The sequence below is a fragment of the Daphnia pulicaria genome, chromosome 8 (assembly GCF_021234035.1).
Source record: "Daphnia pulicaria isolate SC F1-1A chromosome 8, SC_F0-13Bv2, whole genome shotgun sequence".
Classification (NCBI taxonomy): domain Eukaryota; kingdom Metazoa; phylum Arthropoda; class Branchiopoda; order Diplostraca; family Daphniidae; genus Daphnia; species Daphnia pulicaria.
In genome coordinates this window covers 8,155,598-8,178,757 of record NC_060920.1, presented here as the reverse complement: position 1 = coordinate 8,178,757, position 23,160 = coordinate 8,155,598, and the positions used below count along the sequence as shown (strand labels likewise).

Below are 23,160 nucleotides of genomic sequence, written 5' to 3'. Positions count from 1 at the left end.
TGAATGTCCTAAACTCGTCGCTTATTTGCGTCCGTTTGTTACGACTTTTGTGTAAGTAATTTTTACCACGAAAAAGAAGGGGAGGGTAGAAAAAGAAGTTACCACCATGTATAACCCGCCAACACCCGAGCCCTCGAGAGGTGCATCCCAATCAGAGACGCATCACCTGGTGAGGTAAAGGCGTCGCTCCCGAACCTCAGTCGTCCGTGAGTGCACCCGCAATAATTTCGTGTCAAATCCGTCGCAAGTAAAGCCAGCGAAAAGGGAAATCAGCACACACACACAGCAGCAGAAGAGGAGGCGAAAAAAGACTTTTCGGCAACGCCGCCCACACTATTCGGTTCGTGAGAGAGTCCTGGCTCACTGCAGAGCGAGGCCTTGACCTACATTTTCAGTCGTGCAGCAGTCCCGCACACACACGCCACCGTATTCGCGAGCTGTGTGTGTGTGCACACAGTGAAAACCAAAACAATTTATTTTGAAAATTATCCAAAAATTCCGTACACACCCCGACGAAAAACTGTGCCTATTTCCATCGTTCAGTGTGTAACGTCGTCCCGCGTGAAAAACCAAAAAAACAAAAACTCAACGTGATTTCGTACATATAATCCTGGCGAGTCTTTGTGTGCACACAATTTTTTAGTTGAATGACATTCGTGAAAGGGTAAAAAGTGAGTCGTGTTGTTAGTTATTTCGTTTTTCATCCCGTCATTTTCTCTTTCAACGAGAGAGCGTGAATGGTGTGTCTGTCTGTGTGATATTTTATTTTGTTATTTTCAGTGAGTCAGTGGGACATACAAGTGGTTGGTTTGGTTGTGGGGTCTCTATATACCCATCGCCCCAGGGTCGTTTCAGCTTCGGGGAGCTTCCAACCGACGACGATTATTATTCCTTTCTCTGCCACTCTACGACTTTTTAACCGTTTCTCTCTCTCTCTCTCTTCTTTCCATTCCATTTTCGAGTGAAAGTGAAACTCTAGGCTTCTTCTTTTTTAAGCCACGTTACTACTTTATATATACACACACACTGATCTATCATTGTGTCTTTTCCCATCTTTTCTTTCTTTTTTCTCTAAATATTATAAACATGTCGAGTCGTTATCTTGAATGGCCACTGGCTAAAGTTCGGGATTTTCTTGATCGTCTGTGTGTGTGTGATCGCGTAACCTATTGACCAACCGACCCAGCGACCTAAATTTGTTTCTGTTTTTTCTTTCTCAACATACTTGACACATCCACATCCAACAGATTGAAATGCATTCAAATAACGACCTTGATGAATCGTCGTAGGATCTCCCATCGTTTGAAAAATAAGAAAAATTCAATTTCATTTTCTAATTGAAATCGAATTGATATAAAAGAGACTGTCAACTGAAACTGGAAAAAAAAAACAGAAAAGAATAATGGAATGTCAAGCAGAAGCAGCAGCTTTGTTGCCTTCGTTCAGGGAGCTGACGTCGTCGGCTGGAGTGGTCGGGCGTGACCGCAATGGATCGCCGTCAGATGGCAGCACCGACGGGTCTCAGCAATCGCAGGTTCCTCTTTTGAAAATACGTTTTACTTGCACACGTTATTTTAGGCTGATGTGATTGCCGATTCTCGAATCAATATTACGCCGGTCGATTTTTCACAACTGTCGCCATGGAAATTGCGTGATTCACGTTTATTTCGTTTCGTTCATGTTATTGCAGTTGTCGTCGACGTCGTCGTCGGAATCGTCGGCCGAACTGAGCAAAGAACTCCGTTTGTCTTCGGCACACGCCATGATTTTCCTATCGCAGCAGGTTCTCCCACATTCGCCATTTCTCATGAAAATATAAAACGGACTTGATGGAAGTTTGTCTTAATTTCCCGCAGAAACGTGAATCCATCCAGTCGTCAGCAGACGAAACTCTTTCCGCCCACGAATCAACAACCAACTGCCTTCAGTCGAACGATCCCGACGACCAGGATCACCTGATGCTGATCCAGCTCCAACAAGATTCGCCACACGGTTCTTATTAACTTTTTCTTCTTTCAATCTGCTTTCAATTTAGATTTAAATAATTAATATGGGATGATGATTACTGGCACTGAACGAACGATATCCCCCCCGAAAACCTTGAACGCTCTTGTATTTTTTTTACCATCTTGAATCGATTTGAAAACTGGCATTATCCCGAATGCATGGTTTCAATTCAGCTACGTATAAAAGTTGCGCCATTCCCGAACGAACGAAGAAGAAATATCATTTCGCTGTCGAAAAAAGAAAGCGTGGAAAAGCGAAAGTAGTGCCAAAGTCAGTGGGGAATGAGGCAAGTGGGTCAGCCCCCTCAAATCTCCCACCCACCACCCCACTTCTTGACAATCGAATAAGTGTATATACACATATAACGTATACTGCAGCAGCAGCAGCTTTAAATGAATATTACCCAACCAAAAACAATACTACATTTCTACCTTCAATTGCAACCCGATATTCATAAGGGTACCAGCTTTTTTTCAAGGATGAAGCACTTCACGTCGACGGGTTAAATGCGACTCGATTCGTGATTAACTGTCTGTGCTGTTGTTGTTGGCTACCACCGAGGCCTTGAAATGAAAGGAAAAATCGATATGGCGAAAGAGGTGTCGTTGGGAGCTGTCCCAGTGACCCATTACACTAGACCTACTTTACATTAAATTTCACTCGTTCCATAAAATTTCTGATCTCGTTCTTCACGAGAGGAGAAATTCATCACGTAACCTTCTGAGAAATTAAATAATTCCCCCCCCCCCACCCCACCCAAAAAGATGAAAGTCGTAAATTAGTCATTTGAAAAATTCCTGATATGACATATTTCATTAATTTCAAATTTCTATTGAAATCTGTTTTTTTTTTCCAAATTTATTATTACAACATTTCCCATTTTATTGCGTAGCTATTGGATGTCGATTATCCATTTCAAGGTTCTCGTCATTAGTAGTACTACTTCTGTTGATCCGATTTTTCCTAGCAGCAGCCAATGATCTTTTAATGTTTTCTAGAACAAAACATTTCCATCCAAATTACCTGCTAATCTATCTTGAGAAATGCGTAAGATTTGTGCAAGAGATATATGTTTAACTGGTAGAAATTAACTTGAATTCAAATGTAAATAATCCTAGTGCCAAAAATATTCCGCGCTGAATGGGGGTCGGAATTTCCCCCAAGGAGTTGGGTCACATACGTACGTGTCTTGTCGAGAAAAAGCAGTTTCGCTTTTGTTTTATTTTTCTTTTCTACATCTTATTTTAGTAGGTCTAGTGCAGGGTGTTAGTAGGTCAAGGCGAATCCCGCGTGAGCGTCGAGTTTATTTTTTCTTTTCTTTTTTTTTTTAATTTTTGGCGTGACGTCAACCGATGCGCCGGCGCAAACCGTGGCGACCCATTTGCTCACGCTAAAAAATTAACAACTTTTTTCTTAAAATTTCTGAATAAGAAATAACTATTCGTTTTGGCTCTTGTATATTTTTTCCAGTCATACAATTTGTCCAGCCGCCAAGAAAAAATTGACTAAAAATTACGCCATTGAATCAATATACGCTGCGCATTCTTTTCATTGGACCCACAGTCCACACACACACACGCAGAAATTTATTTATATAATAGAAACAAACACACACGAGAGAGAGAGAGAGAAAAATGGCGGCCGTGCGAATGAAAAGGGAAAGTTTTGTGGTAGCCCGCGTGCGCACGGCGGGCCGGTTGTGTGTGTGTGTGTGCTAGAGCGTGCATAAAGGCAAACGACGGCGGGATATATAGAAAACCAGATTGCAGCATTCCCCCCACCACCACTGGCCCCAGGGCTACCCCCCCCCCCCCATTCTCTCCCACCTTTTAGGAGGTCTCCCTACCCAAACACCGTGCGGTTGGAAAGTAGGTCTAGTGCAGTAGCACACTAGGTATCGGGGTCACTATTGCAATCACGTTCACTTTTGTTTGATATCGTCCCGATAAAAAGACTCCCTACAGACTCTAACGTGACTGATTTCGTCATTCTTTTCTCCACTCTTTCACATCAAAATAATGGGGTCACAACTAAAAGATAATTGGAATTCATTTGGAAATAATTTCTTAACAAAAAAAAATAAAAGAAAAATTACGAAAATTTTATTTTTTTGTCGTTTGCATGAAAACCCAAAATCCTCCCCTCATTTGAATATTTTTCTCTGACGAAAAAATAAATAGTCGATAGAAAATATCACAAAGATGATGTAGTAGAAAGGGAGAGGACTGCTGCTGCTGCTGCTGCTATGAAGAGGTGGTGGTTAGAAAGTAGGACACGAGGTGGTGGGCGGAGTAATGTCTAACCCACCTCTTTTTGGTGCCTTTTTTCTCTCTTCTTCTTGAAGCGGGGAGTCACTTTCACTCCTCCTCGCTACACACACACACACACACACACACAGACAGGATAGACAGTGTGTGTCGGGACTCTCTCGCAGAACACGCGTCCGATCGGACGTGTCTTTTTCAGTGTCTTTAACGTATTTTGTCGAGAAAATTTTTTTTTTCGACCCCTGCCTCCTGCAACCAAACACAGTTCCGCCCACCATTCGGTTAGTCTGAGCCATTCAAGACTGTTGGTCCTCAGTCTGGGTCCATCTCTCTGACAAGTCGGTGTTGGCAATTATAGCTCCATTTTTATCAAACTAAAGTGCTAGTGTGGCCTCATGTCGTCGTCGTCGAGTGTGTGAATAAGAAGTTCTACACATTTATATTCTCTCTGTCATCACATGTGCAGCAGCAATAGTAGAGCTCAGTGTGTTTCGGAATTGCGGTCAACTTTCGCTTTCGAAGCTCAGCAACGCCACCAAGCGGCCAGGTGGTTTCTATAGTGTATGTGTGTGTGTGTGTGTGTGTGAGACTTGTCCTCAATTTTTTTTTCTTTTCCCTCTCACTCGTACACGCAGCACAGGAATCTTGTGTGTGTGTGAGGATTACAATTCTCTCTCTGTCTGTATAGCACCTTTTGTGTGTGTACCAGTGGTGGTGCAACAGGTGTGTTGTGTGTAGCCCTCTGGTGAGCGTCTGCTGCGTTGCCCAAATTATTAATTCTTTTGGGGGGGAATTTCCATGTCACTTGGTTGAGATGCTAGTTGACATGGATCTCGCAGCTATTGCACCCCTGGGAAACAACAGTTCGTCCGGTTTCATTAATTTGTCCGGCCCGTCTGTCGATACCGACCAAGTCAGCGTCCAAATCGAACGTTTACACAGTCCCAACGGTGGTGGTGGTGGTGGTGGTTCAAACAGTGGTTCAGGACCTAATGGCCAACATCATCATCACATGGTTGGTGGCCACCACCAGCAGCAGCAGCAACAACAGCAGCAACAACAACAACAGCAAATCCATCATCATCACCACCACCACCTAGCCGGAGCCCAGCATCTGCATCACAGGACGCTGAGCTCTCCCAATTCTGAATTGTCGATCGCTTCTCTTTCAATGGCCTCGTCCAGTCCCGCTTCTACCCTGTCGCCGTTCAGTGCCAGTAGCAATAATAACAACAACAACAACAGTAGCTCGTCGGCGGCCATGAGCTACGCCATGAGTCACTTGAGCTCTGGTGGCGTCGAGGCCGGCGGCAATCTATTGGGTGTGGGCGTGACAGTCGGCCTGACTGGACTCGATTCCTATTGCATTTACAATCCCAACAACGCAGGCGAGTACGAGACGAGCAACGCGGCCAGCAGTAACGCTGCTCTTAGTCCGTCTCCACTCATGGATCCCATCGTCATCGTTCCATCCTTGTCTGGACCCAGTTCGTTACCTCCTGGAACCAGCGGAGGAGGATCGTCCACTGGTGGAGGACGGCACGATTTACCCGACACCAAGGAAGGAATTGAAGAATTGTGTCCAGTTTGCGGCGATAAAGTCTCCGGCTATCATTACGGACTGCTCACCTGCGAATCGTGCAAAGGATTCTTCAAGCGAACCGTTCAGAACAAAAAGGCCTATTCCTGCGTTGCCGATCGATCCTGCCACATTGACAAATCACAACGCAAGAGGTGCCCTTACTGCCGATTCCAAAAGTGCCTAGAAGTCGGCATGAAACTCGAAGGTAATAATTTTTTTATTTCGTCTATCGGGGTCACGTTGTTGTTTTCCCTTTCACGCACCTCGATTCCCGCGCCGTTAAAAAACAATCGGTTAATGTGTGTGTGTGTGTGTAGGGGTCGTGGGAAAGTGGGTTGATTGTCAACTGTTATTTTTATATATATTTTTCCAGATTTGTTTCAACCCAAAAAATTGTACGTACCCAAATGGGAAGATGACCACAAGGGGAGAAAGGTCCCATAGAAATTGTTTGTAGGGTCTTGGTTGGTGGGGTCCCTTTCTCTTTTTATGATTTGAGGGGAACGTGAATAGAATCCCTATAGACCCAACCATCTCTCTCTCTCTTTTTTTTGGGTGTGTGTATGTGTGTGTGTGTAGGGAAATTTTGCCCCTCCACTTTCCCTTTGTTGATGACACGCTTCCAAGAAACTGAAAATGCCGAGGAATCAGTCCGCAAAGTCGGTGGTGGTAGAGATTCAAGGTTATCACGAAATTGATCTTAATTTTCGTGTTAAATTGTTTTACAGACTCGGGTAGAAAATGGCACACAAGTTGGAAAAAAGACAAGAAAAAAAACAAAAAACAAACGAGACTGAAAGTGAAAGTGTGTCCGTTTGGATCTATTTGATCCAAGGGGAGATTCAAACCTTGCGGCGTTTGTTTTTTTTGTTCTTTCGTAGCATCTTCGGATAGGAATTTTATATAAGAAGAAAAAAAAGGAGAGCCAGCGGATACGTCTGGTATATATAGTGAGAGGGAGAGAGAGAGAGAAGAATAGGCCTAAACGCATACACACACACACACACACAAGTGAAAGTTGGCCTCACGTCCCCTCGGGCTATTCGCTTGAAGATAGAGTATATAGACACACACACGCATTCGAATTTCTCAACATTTTTTTGTTACGGGAATGTGTTGAAATTCAACTTAAAAAAACAAACTAATTTAAAGAATTGCAATTTAAATATCTTAATTAGTAGGGAGTTTTTCGATATCGACAATCAGTTTAATCGCCAACGGATGTCAAAAATTTGTATAGCCCTTAAGGAAAAAAGGGGAGAAAAAATAATGTTTTATTTTGACAATTTTGTTGTTTCTCTCCCTATCCGGCCAATAGTGTATAGGAGGTGTTCCCCTCAGTCGTTTGAAATCTGTTTGAGAGAGAAAAGTAGGTCACCACACACACACACACACCCGTCTCTCTCTCTGGGCTTTCAGTTTTTCTATGTGTGTGTCTTTCTATGGAGCCTTCTCTCTCCCCTTTCGAACCCGAAAAGAGAGAGAATGGAGGAGATGAGAGAGAATCGAGTTGGCAACGCCGTCCCCAAGTTCTTTCTGTTAGCCAAGTAGGTCATGGTCGTCGTCGTCGTCGTCGGGAGGAGGCCGTGCACGACGGACTCTCACCACCACCGACGACGACTGTGCGCCTATTGCGAAATTGATGTGGCCTGTTACATCTATTAGACACTATCTATTTAGCCTATTTTTTTTTCGGTGGGAGACGACATGTAATAATAATAATAAATAAATGAAAGGTATATATATTTCGTGTGCTGATGAGTCACGGCCCAACCTGAAAAGTCATCCGTGCGGGACGTTTCTTTCTCACCGACTGACTCGTCACGCTAATATAATTTCAGGACGATCGTAAATAATTGAATCAATTTTTTAATTTAATTTTTTAATAGCTGTGAGAGCGGATCGAATGCGCGGCGGACGGAACAAGTTTGGACCCATGTACAAACGGGATCGGGCGCGCAAGTTGCAGGTGATGCGCGAACGCCAATTGACGACACCTCGAGGTGGAAACAACGGAGGAGGAAACAACAGCAATCCATCGCCCAACAACAGCAACAGCGGAGCCGGACAATCGTCTGGAATGTACACGGACATGGGCTATTCTCCGTCCGGCAGCAGCGTCTACGGTGGTGGAGGAGGTGGTAGCAGCAGTGGCGGTGGTGTCAAACACGAGATTCAAATCGCCCAAGTTTCTTCTTTGACATCCAGTCCCGATTCCAGCCCCAGTCCACTGGCCGCATCACTCGGCTATCCAGGTCAGCCCCCCGTCTTTATATAATTCATCTCTTGTTTTCTGCCTCTCATTTGGCGGATTTTTATTTCCCCTCGTGATCCCTACACCAATTAGCTGTTGGTTCGGGACACGCTGATCTAGCTTTGGGTGTCCGATTTGTTCTTCCATCATCTAGAGAGATTGACCCCAATGCAATTTGACGCTCTCGGGGCTTATAGGGGAAAGGGTTTCCGATATCCAATCGAGTCTTTTGTTACCTTTTAACAAAAGAAAGGGGGGAATCGAATGAGTTTTCAAAGAAAATAAAAATTATAAAAAGTCTAGAAACCAATTGGGTCAATTTGAACAACAAGATCAAATGATGTTGCCGCTAAAAAGGAACATTCATCCGGCAAGAATTTAACAAAATTTTCATTATTTGATTACATAACATGTATCAGGACCTTCTGGCCAGCCATTGGGCTCGTTGAACGGCTCGATGGGACCTGGATCGGGATCTGGAGGACCGCACAATAACAACAATACCAATAACCATAATAATAACAACATGGGCACCACATCAGGAGCGGGTCCTTCTCATTCGCACACTCCTTCTCCAAATAATCACCCGTCCGGTGGAGGAGGAGGCGCTCCTACACCTCAACAGCATTCCTCCACGTCATCCGTCTCGCCCAAAACCTTCCATTTCGAGGGACTTTTGACCGGTAAAATCCAACGCCCCCCAATTCTCAATTATTATTACACGGTAATCATTTTGTTTATTATTATCCCGGTCGATAAGCAGGTAACACCATGCTGGGCAACAACAACGGTCCCAATGTAGGAGCTGGATCGGTTAGCGGAGCCAAAGTTCCACCATTGATCCGCGAATTCGTCCAGTCTCTCGACGACAAAGAGTGGCAGAGTGCCCTGTTCGGTCTTCTACAGAGTCAAGTAAGTTTTTGATTCATTTTCATTCATCTTAATGACATCATAATTAAAATGATCTAATTGTCCATTAGACGTACAATCAGTGTGAAGTGGATTTGTTTGAGCTGCTCTGCAAGGTGCTGGACCAGAACCTTTTTACGCAAGTGGACTGGGCACGTAATTCCTACTATTTCAAGGATCTAAAGGTAAGAAGAAGGAGTTTCACCATATTTTAACGATCGAACCCCCTTTAAAAAAGTGGCTTATGATTAGATTTTTATGGGCTCCCAAAAGTTGTATACGACTTTTGGGATCGAGTGAAATGGAAAGTTTTTTCTCGGCTCACGGTCTAGGACTGTTGTGTGTGTGTGTGCCTGTAGGCTTTCTATTTATGATGATGATGATTATAATCGTATAAAGCCGCGTGAGAGAGTAGGTCAGTGGGACGGGCTAGCACACACACACACACACACCGTAGATATCAGCTCGTTCTTTTGTGTGTGTTTCTTTTTTTGGACTGTGTATATTCCATCATTGGATGCCTTGGAGCTTAGCTACCTACACCCTATTACCATAACCAGTTAATTATTAACATCGTCATTCCCCTTTTTTCTTCAAAGAGAGAGGATTGCCTGCTAGCGTTTCGTTTCTGACCGTGAATTCTCTCATGCAGGACGGCCGCAAAAGGGAAAATAGCCCTTTGTTAGCCAACCGTGTGTGTCTATGTTGAAACCGAAAGCGACTGCCATATCTGCGTCTCTATAGAAAGCGAAATTTTTTCGGGAAAAAAACTTGTCCGACCGATTTGCTCTAATGGCAATAACCAGAATGTAAAAAAGATTGGCTCCCTTGTTTTTATGTGTGTGAAGTTTTTATTTGTTTAAAATATTATTTTATCTCGTCGTAACATTCCGTTGCCTCAGAAACGTATGGTTTTTTTGCGCTTGGTGACGACGTCGATAGCGTCGCTCCCGAAAGTAGGTCACTAGGTCGGGGGCGTCCGTAATCCACTCGACGTTGCCTCCCCCCACCACCACCACCGTTCAATAAAACCAACTCCCTCTCTCTCTCCCGTCGTGTGTCCGCGCACCCTCGATAGCTAATCAAGTCTAAATTGAGGTCAGTAGGCTCACGGTTTACATCTCGCGCGCGCCAACTGTCGAACGAAAGAGAGAACGCGATATGAGCTATATTTCAGTGTGTTTCAAGGTCGTGCAATACAATTCAATTGTTATCTCTGTGGCTCGTTTAGGTTGACGATCAAATGAAATTGCTCCAACACGCTTGGTCGGACTTGTTGATTTTGGATCATTTACATCAACGATTGCACAATCACCTGCCTGACGAATCTTCGCTGCCCAATGGTCAAAAGTTTGATCTTTTGTCGTTGTCGCTACTCGGCTGCCCGTCGCTGGCCGAACCCCTTCACGACGTCACGGCCCGGCTCACCGAAATCCGTTTCGACGTGCCCGACTACGTCTGTCTCAAATTTCTCATGCTTCTCAATTCAGGTATATTTTTATACTTTTTTCCACCCTCTTTGAGAGATAGTGATTTAAGCATTTTTATGTTAACCCCATTTCCAGACGTCAAGGGATTGATGAATCGACGCCACGTGGTCGAAGCTCAAGAGCAAGTCCAGCAAGCTCTTTTCGACTACACGCTTAACTGCTACACTCATATCCCTGTAAGATTCTTTCGTGTGTTTCTACCAATTGTGATTGGAACAGAAGGGAATAACAATGTCAATTATTTAGGACAAGTTTGCTAAAATGTTGGCAATCTTACCCGACATTCACGCCATGTCGTCGCGCGGCGAAGAGTATCTCTATTTCAAGCATCTCAACGGTTGTGCGCCGACACAAACACTACTCATGGAAATGCTTCACGCCAAGCGGAAATGAGGAGGAGGAATCATTGGCATCTTTGACACCAAATAATTCCCTGCAACCACCACCACCAGGTAAGAAAATCGAAATTATTTTTTCGTCTCTTTCTCGTTGCGCTTTCGTCCGAAACTGATTTTTTGTTATTTTTTTTTCTGTAAATTATTTTCACGTATAGATTTGATGTGAGTGTGTGACTGACTTTGTGTGTGAGTGTTCGAATGAAATTCGCGCAACTATAACAAACAAACAAAATATGCAGCGGCGTCAAGACGTTTTTGAGCTCTTTTCGTTTTAGATTTTTGAGTGAAATTGTCCAAACCAACGACGGTGCCAGAGGCTTTCACGATAGAGAGATTTGTTGGTGTCGATATATATTTTCTGGATCCCGGTGTTTAAAAAATAAATAAAAAATCTGAGAAAAAAGCAAAAAATTCGACCACGCTCACGAGAGATCTGCTGCCGCCGTTTCGTGCAAAAAGAAGTAAAAACGGAGTCACACAAAATGTCCCTCACGCACTTTGGCTTTAGGAAGAAGAAGAAGAAAGAAAACCCTCCAATTGTTTGTAGCCATCCTTCCCTGTACATATAAAAATTGTAAAACAACAACAACACGAAACAAAAAAGGCTAAACTTTTTTCTCCTTGTGTGTGTGTAATCTTCTCTCTATTGATCGTTGACTCGAGCCACATCGCGCTCCTCCCTTGTTCACCTTGAAGAGTAGTAATGAATATATCAGAGCCGAACGGGGGGGACCCCACTGGGAATGTGGCAGCATTTATCGTCTTAATTGTTTATTTCCCCACTTTTCTGTTTTCTCCAAACTGTTTTTTTTGTATTTCTGTGTGTGTGTGTGTACGTTTATTATTCTTTCTTTCTTCCTCCAATCTTTGGCTATTGTAGTGTGGCTACATTCCAAATCCACACACAGCTGGGATTGATCCAGTTTCAATATGAACGGCCGGGGAAAAAAAGGAAAAAAACACAAACCAAAATGTGGTCTGTTTATCTTCTTGGGACATTGATTTACCTTTAAAGAATTTTTTTTTCGTGGTCGATGGGATTGATTACAAACAAAAAACACACACAAAAAAATTTAAATCTTTCAATTGGGTTCTCTCTCTTTCTCTATTGTGACCGTTCTAATTTTTTTTCTATTTTTCTTTCATTCCGCTCTGTCGGTTCGTGTCGGTTTTTTCTCCCTCCCGCTTATTATGGCGGTTAGTGTGAATGTGTGAACCAGTGTTTATGGGGATGGACTACAAAAGACTATTTAAAAATAATTAGGTTAAAAAAGGAAAAGAGTTGGGTTTTGCGTGCGCTAATGTTTCAATTTCAATCCATTGCGTTTACATAAAAAAAAAGAAAATTTGTCCTGCCAGACTTCAATTTTTCTTCTCTGCCGGAAATGCAATCCTCTCTGTTATCATGTAACACACACACGAAACTGTTTATTATTTTTCATTAATTCTCCTATGTCGATTTTTCTCCCTTTTCTGCGTGAATAGTAATTCTTGTGACGAAGCCGCCCAATGTCGGCTCTTTAAAATAAAAATAAAAATACAAATTTGTTCTGCGGTCAGGGGGGAAAAATTTTATTTGATTTAGAAAAAAAAAATTAAGAATTGAAAAAAACAACAAAAAAATCATGTTACACATTGACGAAAATATTGTGTCTACCTTACGTTTCATTGGCTGAATTTGAACGCCTCTGTATTTTGTGTGTATGTGTGTGTGAATTCTCTATAAAAAAGATTAAAACAGAAATTGTACTTGGTAAACACAAAAAATTGTTACACGCTGAATTTTATGACCAATATATCGGTGAATTTTCATAAAAATGCGTCTTTGGAATTTCGTTTTTATTTGGAAACAACAACAAAAAAACCTTGTCTTGTAACAAAAATATCCGACTGGTACGCCGACTGCTGCTTATTCCGACGGATCACGAAGTCTGTTGTAGGTGACTGCCTGGGGCTGTTTCAGAAAAAGTGAAAGTTGCGCGTCGACATCGCCCCCTCGAGCACCTCCATTTACGGTGGTAACAACTTACACACACGGACACGGTACGCACACACACACATAAGAAAAAAGTTTTGAAATCCCCTTTTCTCTCCAACAAAGAGATAACATCAACCACCGTAAATACATTCGGGAATTGCCTGATCTTCTACGTGTACACAGAGAACGCGGATGGATTTTCTCCTGTCGGCGTTCAGTTCGTTATTCACGATACAGTTACTCAAGCTGCTTAATGGACATTGACGACGACGTTGAATTTCGTCAGCCCTCAAGAGATTTTGCAAAGGTAGTTACACATATACAGTGCTGCACACGTAGGGCAAAAAAATATATATTTACTAAAAAAGAACTAAATTTATTTCTATTTATTTTTCCCTTTTTTTTTTAGACTCTTACGACAGACAGACTTTGTAGGCAGCCCATATGGGAAAAAGGAAAAATAAAAAGATTGTATAACCGGCGTCGGTCCCCAGGCCTCGGGCCTGATATAGCTCTCTCTCTCTCTCTATAGAACATGGGTCTAGTTTGACCTCATTCCGTAGACAGTGGTGAGCTCTGGATACATCTGAAAACAACAAAATAAATAAAGAAACAAGAATTTAAACAAAACAACAAATTCAATGCATCACTATATTTGTAACGTAATAAATATCCTTGACGTCACAAATAAATGTGTGTACAAACAAATCGATAAAATTTGTTTGTTTTGGTTTTATCTTAAGAATAAAGTCAACCTTCGTTCCATAACCAGTTCCCACCGCCTCATTCACACACACACACCCAAAAATAAAAAAATACAAACTAAAACATAGTGGCTGCAAACTCTTTTAGATTGTCTACGTCTAGAGAACTGACCAGTCTGGCGAGATTTGCATACACCCAAAAAATATCCCTGTATACATTATATAAGAGAACCAAAAAAAAAAAAAAACGAGAAAGTAGTATACCGACAAATAGACTGATTCCATTTAAAGCCGTTTTGCTCGCACGTATGGGCCTCGCTCCTGTTGGGGCACTCGCAACGACAGTTGTTTTTGGAGTAGATCTAGGATACGAATGTAATTTATTCAGTGTCAACTGGTAAAAATAAATCTTTGATTGATATTTTTTTACCGCAGGCTTCTGGCAATCTTTCGGCTTAATCAGACAACCGCATTTACAACTGACGTGTTCCTCGACTTCCATCTGCATACATGTTGTCGAACCATTTTTCTTCGTTTTCGAGGCGGGCTCTTTAAGTGCATAAACCTGAAATTACAACAAAAAATTGAATAGAATGCGCACCAAGATAGTTGGAAAAAAACGACTTACCGAAAGTTTTCGTATCTGAGTCGTTGATGGTAGACAATGTTGGGCTGAACTGCTACATTTACTGTATTTACATCGCATGACTTCTACATGACTCGGTTCGATCTGGTGTAAAATTCATCAAGTCAGGATGATAAACCGTTTTTTTAGTTTTAATTGGAGAATTACTTTACCTTGAAACCTTCAATTTTTTCTAAAGCGACAACATAAAGACGCGGTTTGCATTTTGCGTTCCTGTTTTCGGCAGCTATTGCTTTGGCGTCACAAGTAGCAGCTGAAATATACAATAAAACACACTTTATATCAATCCACTATAAAATTGAGAGAATAATAAAATACACAAACTCTTATTTGCTTCTGGATCAAGAGTTCTCATTTTACGGTCCCAATGGTCTTGGAAAACCTTGACAATTTAGAGAAACGTATTACAATTTCATGTAAACGTAATAAATGCATGAGCATTACCAGCCATTACCTCGTTAAAGAATTCAGTTTGGTAACTCCGCAATGTACTTTTCGATTGCCTGTTGAATTTTGTTGATTTTAAAGGTAATCCTGAATAAACTAGATGAATGAATATTAAGCAAACACAAATGAAGGACATATTGGCAGCCATGTTTCCTTGACACTTGTGATTCAATCAAAAGTGAATGGAAAACTGTATAAATTTTCCGGTTAAGGGTTAGTAATAACCTACCGTGTCGATGAATGTTTGAGCCTTTGAGATTAACCGTGGTTCCCCCCCCCCCTTTGAAGCACTACGGAAACCTCATTAACCTCAGAGGAGAAGTTTGAACTAGAATGTATACTTATCTAACTAAATGAATTAATTTTATTCTAAATATGACAGGAAATGAGCGATATTTAGTAGATAGAAAACGGGATGTATTTCCATACAAGTTGCATTTCGTCAAACAAGTCAAGCCATATTGAAATCATCTCTCTGAAATAAGAGGAATGATATTGATTAAATTCTTTAAAACATTGTAATAATGATCATTATTACCATCTCGTTGTATTCCATAATATGTTTCTTAATAGCTGAGGAGTCTACCCAGGTCACAAAATCCTCCATGTTTCTAATTCATAAAAAAAAGTAACTGAATTATTTATATGCAATCAATAATTGGCAAGGTTTAATAAGTACCTGGTAACAAGAAATGCTGGGTCTTTTACCACTTCAGGACCAACTCTGACATGTCCTTGTTCCACAAATGTAGTTGCAGTTTTGATGGAATCTGCCATCTTTGCCCTAACCATGACCACAGGAAGTCTTCTTCGACAGAAGCAGGATGCTGTTATTTTGGAAACAAGATCAAGGGACCACTTGGTTGGAATTAAACCCATGGAATATCTAAATTTAAGATGACAGTCAAATAGCCTTCAGAAATTATATGAAAACCAAATTATACAGTTTTTCCAAAAGAGCAGCGCTGCACTCCACTCTGAAAGGGTCTTTGGGGTCGAGCTCCTTTATCTTGTTTGCCAACTTTTTTACATGCATTACAAGTGTGCAGTACCTGCAATTAAGATACATCGTCAAAATGATTTCTTAAGAATACTGTCATTTAAAGTCCACTTACTTTGTGTAATCATCTCTTTTTTGAATTCGGTATCTTTTAAGAATTTGCACTTCATGAACATTGTTGTCAAGCTTCCAGGAGATAAAATCTACTTTTTTCAACAATTTCTGTTCATGATACTTTAGTTTTCGGACCATTCTGTGGTGTTAGTTTTTCAGACGTTGCACATAAATCCTGTGAGTTAATTCTTAAAATAAAAAATCGATGAGTTTATTTCTATGACGTTGTACTCTACCTGGAACAGAGATGTGTTGCTGATTTCCGAAATTAATTATTGAAGAATAAAGCTGCTAAACCTTTCAATCCCCTCGAAAAGTTTGATACAAACTACAAACAGCAGACAAAAAAGACAATCTGCAGACGACGGAAATCTCACACGTGTGTGGCTACTGAATTACTGAATTCTCTTTAATAGTTAAACAAAGTACTAGGTGGCAGCATGCTACAATCTAATATTCGAGCCCTTCGTTCTTATTTTTAAATATTTATTATTTCAAAGTGCATCGCCAACAGCTAGCTTGTAAAAATATGCGTCATATGCTTCCACGTAAATTCCTGTTTTTTCCAACATAAAAAACATTGTTACGTTTCGAAAAAACATGCGACGTTTCCATTTAGGACTGATTCTGACTCGAGTTTCTTGATAAAAGATGTCTTCACCAAGGACTTTGTTTAATGTATTCAACATGTGGGTAACTGTGTAATATTTAAAAAAAAAATCAAGGTCGGATGGTCATGATTGAAAGATTATCGACGAGAGAAAAATTGATTTCAATTTCGTTTATTTTTGGCACTGTGAAGCTTAGTCGGTTGATAGCAGACGAGCACGTCTAAAAAAGAAATGATAAATAAAAGACGTGATGGATTGAAACCGAAAGAGAAATCAGTTAAACAGGAGGGATTAGCATTGGTAAATATAAAGGTAAAAACAATAACGTGGACAAAGTTCTTGTTTGTTCTCTCCACAACGTAAGCTCAACTGGTGGCAGCTTGACTACGGAGAATGGCGGAAGCGTTCTTGTGCAATAACATTTGCTTCAAGGCGAATGCTTCGTCTCTCAAAGTGGACACTTGAGCTCTCAAGACAGAATTCTCCTTCTGTCAAATTACAAAATAAAAAACACTCAAATTGAAGTATGAATAACCAGTGAAATTGTTTAGATATTAAATCCTACCTCAAGGAAATTGGCGCGAACTGTAACTTGATCCTCACGGTTTTTCCGCATGTCTCGAGATCTCTTAGCCTTCAGAAAAAGAAAATTTAACTTCTGTAATTTTGGAAATTTTTATAGATCACTTACTGCAAGATTATTACGACGTCGGCGTTCAAAATATTTGCCATCCTTCAAATCATCGGGAATAGGTTTCTTCTCACTCCTCGGCCTTCTGGTGGTGGCCGAGGCCAAGGCTTTGGCAACCAGGTGAGAAGGATCAGCAGGTGAGGCCGGACTTGTTGCATCAGATTGATTGAGATGGTCAGACTTGTTTTGTTGCGCCATCAGATCCCGCTGGAAGGAGAAAGCAGCCGCCATAGCATGCATGAGCTGTGATGAGTCAGGATGATGTTGATACGATGGCGGAATCGGCGAATCTTCACGTTGGTGATGGCTGCGACTAGACAAATCGGCGGGCGATTCATCGTCGGCCGACGATGACGAGCTGGTAACTTCACTTCTTTCGTCGTTTAACGACATGCTTAAGTTCACGGGAACGTTGGCACCAACACCTTGACTATTAAAAATGGCCTGTTGGAGTAACGCATTCAAGATCGAGTTCTTAGTCTCCATCATCAAATGAGCACTTCTAACCGAGTCGATAACACTCGAGTAACTGACGACGATGATTTCGATACTGTAGTAAGATCAAGAGGACGACCATGAAATGTATCGACGAGTCGATGACATGACCTTCTTCCAACGAACTGGCCAACTGGGCTTAAGTTGTTTTAAGTCATCGACCTACTCCCCCAACAGTAGTCTCTATACTATTTTCTATTAACACGTTTCATCCCTTTACTTTATTCAAGGTCATCGTCGTCAATATTGGGTGGCACAGTGGTGGGATAGGGTCATCTATATATGGGTGAAATGACCTCACAAGAGATAAATGACCTCGAATGACTGCTTTAGAACCTGACCCATATTTTCTATTCAGCTAAAAAGGGATAGTCTCATATCCCCAACGGCCGAGACCAACATACGTTTTGACCTGCAAGTGACCTTTTCTTCTTTCATTCTATACTGCCTCTGTCAAGAGACGTCATTTGAAATTCATTAGATTTTTGCGCGTTCTGTTAAGGAAAAGTGAATTTTTGAAAATTCAACTTAAGCCTAAACCTCGCTTGGAAACCTAAAATCACTTCACAGTAAGAAAATGGTGCGATTTCCTGTCGTTGTACAAGTTGAATAACCTCTTGTCGTTACTGTCGTCAACATGATAGTTAAGTATCAACGACCTGCACTTAGATGTGTATTCACATCGTCAGGCCTCTCCAGGGAAAAACGTCTGCAGCCCCAAAGCAAAAGGCCACAAATGGGGGAATATTCAATTCTGAGAATCCACGTGCGTTGTGCGCTAGCATTTTAAACCCTCCTACTTTTTTATCCGGAAGCTTTTTTTTTCTTTTAACATACCACCAACAGTCTTTTTAACTTAACCTCAAGGCATTTTCATAGATTTTTCATCGCTACCATTAGTTATCATGCTGGAGTTTGTTGTACAATATTATACGTAATGGCCCCATGGGAGAAAACGATATTGCATAACAAGATTTACTGAGACAGTAGATTTATGTTTTTGTGGTTTACTTAATTTGTTATTGGGTTATATAAACTCAGAATTTTCTATTTATTAGCAGCACCATATCCGCCCATCTAATATCCAATCATATCTAATAACTCGCTAACCCTGCTTCCGTTCGTCAACTTCCAAAGCAGTAAAAACAATGTAACCCTTTATCTCTTTAATGAACATACTTTGATGTCATAATATTATTTTATATTATATGTATTGGGTATGGTGTCTTTTAATCAATAATTTGAAATATCCGCCCAAAAAGGAATGACGCCAGATTTATAAAATAACAAATGCCAATGTGTCAAATATGTATTGTGTCGTCTGCAACAAAATCCATTCACTAGTCCATTCGCGTGCTTTCTCACTAATCATTTAAAAAATATTTACCGTCTGTTATTTCAAGGTCTAATAATACGTCTAATGGCATCTAATATCGAAGAAGAGTTTCTTCAGCTTGATCCGACACTTAACAATGTTATTGAGCAATCCACTTTGCGATGGATCTTTGTCGGTGGTAAAGGAGGTGTAGGCAAGACAACCTGCAGGTATAATGATTTTCTCTCGACATTTTGAAATTTTCGTAATACATTTTTATTTTCTGAATTTTGAAATTATAGTTGCAGCCTTTCAGTACAGCTGGCTCGTGTTCGTGAAACTGTACTTATCATTTCAACTGATCCAGCTCATAACATATCAGATGCTTTTGATCAGAAGTTTAGCAAAGTTCCTACTAAAGTGAAAGGGTTTGAGAATTTATTTGCAATGGTAAAATGTTTTCATCTGTCAGTCTTATTATTAGTTTTATTATCTAATTTGACTTATTTTGTTAGGAAATTGACCCAAATGTTGGCTTTAATGAATTACCAGATGATTATTTTGAAGGAGAAAACAACTTTTGGAGAGCCAACCGTGGATTAATGCAAGAAATATTTGGTGCATTTCCTGGTATCGATGAAGCTATGAGCTATGTTGAAGTTATGAAGTATGAGAAATCTGGTCTAGATCTTGAACCATTTAAAAAGTGTTTTTCTAATTTAATATTTTGTACTTAAAGGTTAGTACAAGGAATGAACTTCTCTGTAGTGGTCTTTGATACAGCTCCAACTGGACATACTTTGCGTTTGCTTGCATTTCCTTCTGTTGTAGAGAAAGGGCTCAGTAAACTTTTGCGTCTCAAGTCGCAAATTGGGCCATTTGTCTCACAAGTAAGTTTTTAAGAACAAGTATTGTTTGACCTTGATTACTAAACTAATTTATTGATTCTTGCAGATATCAGGTCTTATTGGCATGAGCAATGTTAATACAGACATATTTTCTAATCGTTTGGAGGAAATGCTACCAATTATTCAGCAAATAAATGAACAGTTCAAAGATCCTGTAATTTAAACAAAATACTTGTTGTTTGTTGTTTAAGAATTTAACCAACATAATTTTTTTCTATAGAATCGAACTACCTTCGTTTGCGTTTGCATTGCAGAGTTTTTGTCACTATACGAAACAGAACGTCTGGTTCAAGAGCTTTCCAAGTCAAATATTGACACACACAACATTATTGTTAATCAGCTATTATTAGATGCCCCAATAACATCAACTGGAGAAACGTGCGGACTATGCGGTGCTCGCAAGAAACTTCAAGCTAAATATCTTGATCAGGTTTTTTTCAATTATTGTCATATTGGTGAGAGGTTCTATTAATTGAATTTATTATTTGTCTACTACAGATTGCCGACTTATATGAGGACTTCCACGTCACACGTTTACCCTTGCTAGATCGTGAAGTTCGTGGCGTCGAGCAAGTAAAGAAGTTTTCGGAGAACTTGCTGAAGCCTTACTCCCCAAAATAAAGATATGTATTTGTTAAGTGTGAGTTTTTTCATTATTATGAAAACCCATTATTGGTTCAAATATTTTGTAATTGTACTTCAGCATTTCATCCAGGAGAACCAATTTATTTTCCGATTTACTTTACCCTTTTCAATACGAAGTCAATAGCAACACAACAGCATTAATAGACAATCGAGTATATATTCATTTCAATAGTTTGTGAAGAGACGAAAATTGTCCTTGTGTTATAAGATATGCGGAAAAAAAAAATGCAAAATGTGCATACCCAATGAAATATTAGATTTACAAGAGGAAGGACGAATTATTCCAAATCCCGCATGTTAATCGTCGACTGACTAAATTCGGAACATTCCTCTCCAGTTTTCACGGGACTTGTTTGCCAACTCCAAACAATGTGGGCGTGACCAGTGGAACTTGTACTGGCCTCATGGCTTCCACCACCGGTATGAAGTAAGACGCAGACATTTGAATCTCCATTTGATCCCGATCCAGTATCCTAATAAATTGTAATCACAATTATTACCATATCTCACAACAAGAATCATTTTTATTCCTACCTGTAAACTGTCTGTCGGAACAGCGAGGAAAGTGACGACCGAGCGGTCTGCAGACATCTGTTCCTCGTCGTCTCCCAATAGCAATGCAATGTAGTCATTTTGAATGGGCTGATCAATTACTTTAATCAGTTCCGGAGGTTCCGTTGGAGAAACGGTAGCGGTGCATGGAGTAGAACGGTTACCGTGGCATCGAACCATGTGTTTCCTCAGATTGGATTTGCCGGAATACTGTTTATTGCAACCGGGGTGCTCGCAAGGGAAGGTAAGATTGGCAGTATCAACATTATGTCTTTTGGCATGGACATATAAGGTACTCCTTGCTGTAAATTCCGCGCCACAATCTACAAGTACGCAATGTTAATTGCGCTATTTAATTTTATAAAAATAAAATAAACTTACTTTCAACAGGACAACGAAACATTTTCATTCCGCGGTGTTGACTAAGAAGATGCTGCTTCAGATGTTCTGATCTCAAGTAAGCTTTATGACATTCCTGGTGTGGGCATTTGAATGGTCGTTCATTCTTATGAGTCCGCTGATGTCGGCTAAGCTTGCTTGGCGTTCGGAAAGCCCATCCACAGCCCTGTGATGAAATAAACAATGAATCCTTCCTAACCTTTGATCACCAAATTCTTAACTCACCTCAAAATGACATACAAAAGGACGATCTCCCGTATGGGTTCTAAGATGTGATTCCAAATGAGATGGCCTGTCAAAAGATCGGGAACAACCTTCCCACTGGCAAATTAATGGACCCACACGCGTATGACTACGAAGGTGAGTGGTCAGGGCGTTTAAAGAATGGAATCGTTTTCCGCAATTACAGTGATGACAAGCATACGGTGCTTCAACTTCTCGATGTTGCTCCTATATTCGAAGAAAGACTGTGTTTGTGTTACATAAGCAGTATTTTTAGTTTGTTTTACCTTTAAATGGTTATCTAACTCTCTCTGAGTTTGAAATTCTGAACTGCACTGCTCAATTGAACATGAGTATATATTTGGTCGATCGTGAAGCTTTTTGTGTGAATTTAAGTTGTACAACGTAGTAAACTTCCTTCGGCAAACAGTACACTGAAATGATAGACGAAGAAAATCATTATCAATTGATTGTGCAAACCTTCAGCTATCTTACAGCAAAGTCTTTTTTCCCTTGATGACATTCTTTGTGACGTTTCAACTTGTATTCTGAGAAGAATGACCAAGAGCAACCTTCAGCATCACACTAGAAAGGCAAATATATAAATCACATAGCAAAGAATTTAAACAAGAATATTTGATCATACCTTAAATTGTCTGATTCCAACATGGGTCATAATGTGACTTTTGGCCATAAATAATTTAGAAAAACCTTTTGAGCATTCTTCAAATGGGCAGAGGTACAATGTTTCATTTTCATGAAGAACCACAATTGGTTTGGGAATTTTTTCACTGTGTACTTCATTAACTGAATCAGAAGGACCACTTTCCACCTTGGATTGTTGACTCTCTTTCTCACTATCTGATTCCAGAGCACTTACCTTCATGGACTCAAGTTCATGTGGTGTTAACAACATAATCTTTTCTTCAACAATATCAATGACTTTTGACTGTAGAGACATTAGGTTCTCTCTTTCATCCTGATGTAAAATGTTTGGAGTGTCTCGGACTTCTTCAAAGAGAATAGTCTCCTCAGTCGACAAAACAGCAGTTTCTTCATGAGAAGTGTTGAAACACTTGTCATCTAACTGCACTTCAAGCTCAATAATATTTGGAACTCCTTCTTCATCAGTTGTCAAAAGTTCTAATGGCAATTTTTCTCCCAAACAGTGAGAAAAATCGTTGGAGATAACAAGCGCATCAGGCGCTGATCTAATTTCGCTAGACAATCCGATCTGGTCGTACTCCATGCTGCTGGCAAGCTCATTATCTGTTTTAAACCACCTTTCCATTTTCAAACAATGCGCATCGATCAAATAATGAAAATTGAACAACAAATTTAGACAGAAATTTCAACTTCGCCACAAAAGAAAAAAAAAATTAGTAAGAATGACAAACTAAACAGCGTTGCCAGGTTGAACAAATCGATTTTACTCTTGAGATAACATTATTGTTCGTTTCACTGCGGCTCAACCTTTTATGAGTAAAATAAATAAATGAAAGTGTAGTAGATTAAAAAATGAGCGT

General features: G+C 40.5%; 6 protein-coding genes across 11 annotated transcripts; 2 read left to right on the top strand and 4 right to left on the bottom strand.

Annotated features, from left to right (window-relative positions):
• The first annotated feature begins 87 nt into the window (after nucleotides 1-87).
• On the top strand, nucleotides 88-12,725 carry LOC124310954 (nuclear hormone receptor FTZ-F1-like). Of its 5 annotated transcripts, XM_046775146.1 has the most exons (13): nucleotides 88-671; nucleotides 1,248-1,534; nucleotides 1,691-1,783; nucleotides 1,857-1,992; nucleotides 5,663-6,061; nucleotides 7,746-8,111; nucleotides 8,530-8,793; nucleotides 8,871-9,022; nucleotides 9,091-9,204; nucleotides 10,251-10,509; nucleotides 10,585-10,685; nucleotides 10,756-10,961; nucleotides 11,063-12,725. In XM_046775146.1, the coding sequence occupies exons 2-12, from the start codon at nucleotides 1,403-1,405 to the stop codon at nucleotides 10,900-10,902; spliced, it is 2,163 nt and encodes a 720-aa protein (XP_046631102.1). In that variant the 5' UTR covers nucleotides 88-671; nucleotides 1,248-1,402; the 3' UTR covers nucleotides 10,903-10,961; nucleotides 11,063-12,725. The 5 variants fall into 5 exon arrangements, with proteins under 5 accessions (XP_046631102.1, XP_046631103.1, XP_046631100.1 ...); XM_046775147.1 differs by having other exon boundaries at nucleotides 92-1,534; nucleotides 8,874-9,022; XM_046775144.1 differs by lacking the exons at nucleotides 88-671; nucleotides 1,248-1,534; nucleotides 1,691-1,783; nucleotides 1,857-1,992 and having other exon boundaries at nucleotides 2,847-6,061; nucleotides 11,183-12,725.
• A 531-nt stretch (nucleotides 12,726-13,256) lies between these two features.
• LOC124311397 lies at nucleotides 13,257-14,967 on the bottom strand. 2 transcript variants are annotated; one of them, XM_046775871.1, is made up of 7 exons: nucleotides 14,690-14,967; nucleotides 14,554-14,617; nucleotides 14,388-14,488; nucleotides 14,218-14,319; nucleotides 14,020-14,154; nucleotides 13,854-13,951; nucleotides 13,257-13,471 (listed from the first exon to the last, which is right to left on the bottom strand). In XM_046775871.1, exons 1-7 carry the CDS (start codon nucleotides 14,828-14,830, stop codon nucleotides 13,438-13,440), a joined length of 675 nt encoding a protein of 224 aa, XP_046631827.1. In that variant the 5' UTR covers nucleotides 14,831-14,967; the 3' UTR covers nucleotides 13,257-13,437. The 2 variants fall into 2 exon arrangements, with proteins under 2 accessions (XP_046631827.1, XP_046631828.1); XM_046775872.1 differs by having other exon boundaries at nucleotides 14,560-14,617.
• A 110-nt stretch (nucleotides 14,968-15,077) lies between these two features.
• On the bottom strand, nucleotides 15,078-16,179 carry LOC124311445 (U3 small nucleolar ribonucleoprotein protein IMP3-like). The gene is made up of 6 exons (XM_046775942.1): nucleotides 16,033-16,179; nucleotides 15,798-15,971; nucleotides 15,627-15,734; nucleotides 15,362-15,568; nucleotides 15,221-15,293; nucleotides 15,078-15,157 (listed from the first exon to the last, which is right to left on the bottom strand). The coding sequence occupies exons 2-6, from the start codon at nucleotides 15,932-15,934 to the stop codon at nucleotides 15,134-15,136; spliced, it is 549 nt and encodes a 182-aa protein (XP_046631898.1). The 5' UTR covers nucleotides 15,935-15,971; nucleotides 16,033-16,179; the 3' UTR covers nucleotides 15,078-15,133.
• A 383-nt stretch (nucleotides 16,180-16,562) lies between these two features.
• On the bottom strand, nucleotides 16,563-18,014 carry LOC124311390 (transcription factor VBP-like). The gene is made up of 3 exons (XM_046775863.1): nucleotides 17,099-18,014; nucleotides 16,973-17,041; nucleotides 16,563-16,895 (listed from the first exon to the last, which is right to left on the bottom strand). The coding sequence occupies exons 1-3, from the start codon at nucleotides 17,585-17,587 to the stop codon at nucleotides 16,773-16,775; spliced, it is 681 nt and encodes a 226-aa protein (XP_046631819.1). The 5' UTR covers nucleotides 17,588-18,014; the 3' UTR covers nucleotides 16,563-16,772.
• An 883-nt stretch (nucleotides 18,015-18,897) lies between these two features.
• On the top strand, nucleotides 18,898-20,609 carry LOC124311276 (ATPase ASNA1 homolog). The gene is made up of 7 exons (XM_046775708.1): nucleotides 18,898-19,138; nucleotides 19,211-19,358; nucleotides 19,424-19,575; nucleotides 19,648-19,798; nucleotides 19,863-19,970; nucleotides 20,037-20,246; nucleotides 20,315-20,609. Exons 1-7 carry the CDS (start codon nucleotides 19,014-19,016, stop codon nucleotides 20,435-20,437), a joined length of 1,017 nt encoding a protein of 338 aa, XP_046631664.1. The 5' UTR covers nucleotides 18,898-19,013; the 3' UTR covers nucleotides 20,438-20,609.
• On the bottom strand, nucleotides 20,599-23,059 carry LOC124311057 (zinc finger X-linked protein ZXDB-like). Its single transcript, XM_046775332.1, has 7 exons — nucleotides 22,281-23,059; nucleotides 22,130-22,219; nucleotides 21,922-22,068; nucleotides 21,638-21,862; nucleotides 21,395-21,578; nucleotides 20,996-21,336; nucleotides 20,599-20,934 (listed from the first exon to the last, which is right to left on the bottom strand). The coding sequence occupies exons 1-7, from the start codon at nucleotides 22,923-22,925 to the stop codon at nucleotides 20,740-20,742; spliced, it is 1,827 nt and encodes a 608-aa protein (XP_046631288.1). The 5' UTR covers nucleotides 22,926-23,059; the 3' UTR covers nucleotides 20,599-20,739.
• Nucleotides 23,060-23,160: the final 101 nt, after the last annotated feature.